This window comes from Cicer arietinum, chromosome 7 (assembly GCF_000331145.2).
Source record: "Cicer arietinum cultivar CDC Frontier isolate Library 1 chromosome 7, Cicar.CDCFrontier_v2.0, whole genome shotgun sequence".
Classification (NCBI taxonomy): domain Eukaryota; kingdom Viridiplantae; phylum Streptophyta; class Magnoliopsida; order Fabales; family Fabaceae; genus Cicer; species Cicer arietinum.
This window is the reverse complement of record NC_021166.2, coordinates 58,487,372-58,493,040: the sequence shown is the minus strand read 5'-3', so window position 1 is coordinate 58,493,040 and position 5,669 is coordinate 58,487,372. Positions and strand designations below refer to the sequence as shown.

At 26.8% G+C, this 5,669-nt stretch overlaps 1 protein-coding gene across 1 annotated transcript; it reads right to left on the bottom strand.

Moving 5' to 3' along the window:
• Positions 1 to 217: 217 nt before the first annotated feature.
• Positions 218 to 1,719, bottom strand: LOC101500390 (dof zinc finger protein DOF1.7). Its single transcript, XM_004510293.4, has one exon. It carries the CDS (start codon positions 1,061 to 1,063, stop codon positions 428 to 430), a length of 636 nt encoding a protein of 211 aa, XP_004510350.1. The 5' UTR covers positions 1,064 to 1,719; the 3' UTR covers positions 218 to 427.
• Between the last annotated feature and the right edge of the window lie 3,950 nt (positions 1,720 to 5,669).

Genomic DNA, 5,669 nt, shown 5'->3' with positions numbered 1-5,669 from the left:
ATCCCTCCCCACAAAAATTAACATTTTTGTTTCAATTACCAATACCATTATGGTAAACAACACAATTCACAAGCATGCACATAAAAATATTAAAAATATAAAAGAAAGTAAAAAAAAAAAAAAAAAAAAAAAAAAAAAAAAAAAAAAAAAAAAAAAAAAAAAAAAAAAAAAAAAAAAAAAAAAAAAAAAAAAAAAAAAAAAAAAAAAAAAAAAAGGATTTACCTAGCTAGAGGTTCCTGAATTAGTAATCCTCTAATGTATGATCCTCCATGTCATGCGATCCATAAAGCATAAACTTGTACAAATCATATAACTCTTTACAAAAACCATATTATAGGAGTATATTAAATAAAATATTGGAACAAATTAAACATAATTTAAGAAACTATAGATTAAGCCAAAAAGACTCAATTTTTTCAAATCCCTTCTACTGATAACTTGAGCTAGGTGTATATATTGCAAGATCAGACCAACCATGGTTACCATTCCAACAACTTGAATCACCATTTTGCAAACCCAAAAAAGTATCTGATTCACCAAGCGTACTATTCGGGTTATGACCCGAATTCACAACCGGGTCACAATTCAAATTCTCACCAAATTCTCCCATTTGCACCATTTTCAAACCCGACCCATTTGAATTCAGACCCTCAAAAAGGTTCCCAAATCGCTCAGTTGATGAAAGAAGCGAACTAAAACTCCCACCACCAATCTCAACCGGGTTAACATGAATCTGGGTCGGGTCAGATTCTGAAACCGAAGCTTGTGCTGAAGAAGTTACAATTGATGGTGATGGAGAAGAAGAAGATGAAGAAGTTGAGCGTTTTGAAGTTGAAGAACGTTTTGTAGCTTTTCTTGTTCCACCACCAACAGGAATGTTCCTCAAAGCACCACCTTTTGTCCAATACCTTTTACAGTTTTTGCAAAAATGGCGTGGCTGTGAGAGATTGTAGTTGTTGTAGTAGCAGAATTTTGTGTTGTTTGATTCACAACGTGGACATTTTAGTTGTTCTTGTTCTGGAAAATGGGGTTTCATGGGTTGGAATGTTGTTGGGTCTTGCATCTTTCTGTCACAAAAAGGAACAAACTTTGTTTGATTTTAGTTGAATTTTCAGTAGAAAAAATGAAATAAGGGGTTTCTTTTTTTAATTGATTTTTCAAGAAAGTTCAAAGCTTTTTAGGGATTGGAGAGTTTTGGATGTAGTAAGATTCAAATGGGTTGTTATTTATGTTGGATTTTGAAGATGTGGCAAAAAAGAACCACTAGTGAGGAGAAAGTAAAAAAGGACAAAGATTTAGGTTATGTTTTTTTATAAGACAAAATGAAATGGGTTTTATGGCTTATAGCTCAACAACAACAAAATAGATGAAAACTTCATCTAGAAGCATTTCCAAAGAGTTTGTTTTAGAAAGTGCTAGAAGCTTATGGATAAGTGCAAAATGGTGACTGAGTGATTTTGAAGGTGAAATGGAAGCTTCTCTTTTATGGTTTTTGGGGAGGATGGTGACTGAAATAATAATAAAGATTATAAAACATGTAACATTTTAGAGAAATGGGAGAGATCTATATATGATATTTTGGAGAGGATGAGGATGAGTTAACTATCACCACAAGATGAGTCTTCAAATAGAATCACAATACTACGTTCTCTCTCTCTCTCTCTCTCTCTCTCTCATCACTATTCGTCTATTCACACTAGAAAAGAATTATGTCAAACAAGTTACATTTCCAATTCAAATTTAATTGGACAGATATATCACAAATTTATGGTCAGGATATTCAATTGAATTAATTATAAAAAAAAAAATATGTACGCTCAGAACATAAATCTTTCTTGTTTTTCTTAAATTTTGTTAATTCATAATTACCTAAGTTATAATTTTAATCGTAATAATTGAAAAAAATCATAATTTCTATTTTTAAAAGGCGACTCGTGTTGTATTGGGTTATTAGTCATCATGTTGTATTGGTTTATTTTTAAATACCAATTATGGTATAGTTTGTCACATAATAAAATTAGTTTTGATACATTTTTGTTGAATTTGGAACAAATTTTGTCTCCTAAGTAGGATTTAAATTATACTAAAAAAGTAGGCTCTATTTGAAGTTGATGTTTACGATTTGAGAAATGCTGATATGTAATATAGATAAATTGTTTTTGTATTAAATATTAATTTTTTGTATTAAAATTTGTGTATTTTTCTTTCTTAAATTGTGCAACTATTATTTATAATTATTAACATGTGTCAATTATTAATATATGTTCTAAAGATACATGTTAACATAATTCTAATATTTAACTTCAAATTTATTATTTAACTGATATTTATATAAATACATCTACTATTATAAATAATTGGTTTCATTGACTTTTGGAAGAAAATAAATTAAATCAAGAAAAATATTAATTTGGATTGGTTGGAATTTTATGGTATATTTTCATGAAATTCATAGTAAACTAAAAAAGATGAACAACTCATTGGAATAGGATTGACAATTTTAAAAATTTAATAAATTTATTTTAAAAATCTAAAAAATAATAAATAATAATAAAATATTATTGTTTAACCATAATCTTAAATGATGAATGACATAAACTCAATGTTCAAACTAATAAAGGCTCAGTTTAATTAGTTTGATTTAGACTTGAATATAAAAAAAATTAATTTGATTGATTTCAATTGGATCTTTAAATTTATTGGATCATTGGTTTAATATTTTATGTTTCTAAATAATCAAATAAAAAAAATTACATTTAACCAACATCAATTGAATAAAATCTATTTTTTCATTTACAATCAATTTTTATTATGGGTGTGTTTGATTAGAACATATATAGCAATGTTATATTTTAAATAAAATATACTTGGTTCAATTTTCAATAGGAGAGAAATTCAATATAAAAAAAAAAAATTAAAAACATTATTTCCTTTAAATAAACCACCATAATATTAAAACTTCTCTCTCCTATTTTAAACCAATCACATTTTTATTCTTCTTATTCTCTACTCCTCTTCCTTCTATTAAAATCTTTCAGCTCCTCTCAGGCTCTCATCTTATTTCATTTGAACCAAACCCTTAAAGAGTAAAAAACTCATCAGTGGCAAAATTACCACGACAGATAGAAAATATTACCCACTGTCTTAAAAATTATTACCCACTATTTGTTCTCCAATTGAAAGTGTAGGTCAAACAAAATTTAAAGTAAAGGTACGAGTTATTCCCAGGGAAGTACGGTATAATAACAACAAAAATATTTATTGCAATAAACAAATCAACACTTTTACTCTTAAACATCGTATAATATAAGTTTTTAACACAAAGTTAGTTTGTGATAATAAGAATGTCTCTATCAAATTAATCATCTCAATTAAATCACCAAACACGAAGGACAGCTATACTAATTTAATAATCTTAGGATCCAAATGAGCACTAAGTACCATGTTCGTCTAGTTACTTTTTCTATTATATTTCGTTGTATGTATCTTGTTATACATGTTTTATATCAATTCATTTGCTTCACTTTTAATAGTTTCTCTATTATTTAACCATATTTAAATTTCAATGTTACGTAATATTCATGTTATATATTTTCAAATTTGAATTTTAAAAATATTATATTGTTTTTAAGAAATTCCCTATAATTATAATTATAATGGTTATGGTTATTTATGTTTAATTACAAAAAAAAAAAAAACTGAATTTATTTTTATATAATAGTATATAGTTACATAGATAAATTTTGAGTCAAATGAAATAGATGACCGACATCTCTAGGGTTAGAGTGAGGTAAATCTGAGTCGGAAACTCGTGGGCCACGGCAAAGGCACGCTGTACCCTCGCGTGCGAACAAAGCAAAGAGGGAGAATCATTTCATATGCGTTTCCTCGGAAGATCAGAGCCGTTGAGTATTTATTAAAGAAACAAATCTGGAACGTCGATTTGTGAACATTGCGTTTCGTTACCGTCACCCTACGGGTAGTGTGACCCGCAACACGTGGCGGAACCCGGTAAGAAATAGAAGCTGAGCAGTGAGTGGTGGGGTAGGGGTAAGGGTAAGGGTAAGGGTAAGGGTAAGGGTAAATGGTCTAAAATAAAACAGTGTTTTTGTGGGAATAATTTTTGTCATTTTGTAATAATGATTTTGAATGACGTGGTTTGGTGCCATTCATTCCCCTCTCGTGCATTTTTTGCCGCGTGGGTTTCTTCTATTTGCCTTATTCCTCTTCGATACATAATTGTGACTTCCTGTACAATTTTCTTATACACATTTTATATTTTATCTGTTTGGGACACAGATTCGTTGCAAGAAAAATATATATCTCATTTTATTTTTCTTTACTTTTGTTATTTTATTTTAGATTAAAATATGTTTTTAATCTGTTTAAATATATATATTAACAAAATTGCTTTAGTTTTTGATTTTTTTTTTTAATTTTCTATCCTCTCAAATATATATGAATTATCAATTTTTTAACGTTTTAAATTTCTTTTTTTAAATATAATCAGATTTAGCTAAGTCTCGATAATATATAGAATATTTGATTTAAATTAATTAAATATGAGTTATACAGAGACTAAAACAAACATTAAAACATATTAAAAGAAACTGTTGTTACTTGTTAGGATTATGAATCTATATAGATACAAATTATAGTAAATTGTAATATCAAAAATGATTATTAATGACGTAATTTATATCATTTGAGAGGTAAGTGGAAAGATTAAGGATACGATTAGTAGATTATCTTCAGCGTCGTTGTGAGCTTTAAAAAAATTTGTTAAAGAATAACCATTATATATTAAATAGCTAAGAGCATAAACTTCTCATAAAGATACATTGTCTCAATATAGATATGCTATAATTTGTGTACGATAAATTATAAAATTAGTTTTCAATATAAATAAAATTGTTAAGAATCAAACAAAGAAACATTCGCAAAAACACAAAATGTGGCATTATAAAATATGAAGAAATTAAACCTTAATTTTAAAATTAAATACAATATGATCTAATTTGTTTTTATTTATATTGAATTATTTTTCAATTCCGATTACTATTTACAATATTTTGTTTTATATATTGTTTAGAAGAACTTATTTTTATGATTATAAAAAAATTAATTTAATTCTTTTAAAGTAAAAAGTTGATGAAATAAGTGGATCATTGATTAAAGTGAAAGGTCTCAAATTCTTTTTATAATATATCATATCATTTGAAAAATTATATTGATATTTTTAATTTTATACATTGAACACTCTAAAATTTTATATTTGCACATAATATCTAGAATAAATACTGAAATAGAAAATTTTCCCCTACTGGGTATGTAATATTGGTTGCAGCCTACCAGGTATCACCATCCACCATCAAATGTTAGAATCTTGAATCTTAATATTAAAATTTTGTTGTTTTATAATTCAATTTTTAGATTTGAGTCTTCAAAAACATTAAAACGAACCTGAATATTATAATCACATATGATAAGTCATGCATGTTCACAAAATAACAACATTGATTTAATAACCAATTGTTGATATTGCTTACTTTATTATCTAAGCTAACGGAATTCTTAAAAAATAAGTTTAAAACACTTTTAGTCTCTTAATATGGCCAATTCACCATTTTTCATGCCTCATTTTTTATTTCAAAATTGCAATCCTCTAA

Coding starts and splice junctions, on each gene's coding strand:
- LOC101500390 (XM_004510293.4), bottom strand. CDS start 1,063: ATGCAAGACCCAACAACATTCCAACCCATGAAACCCCATTTTCCAGAA.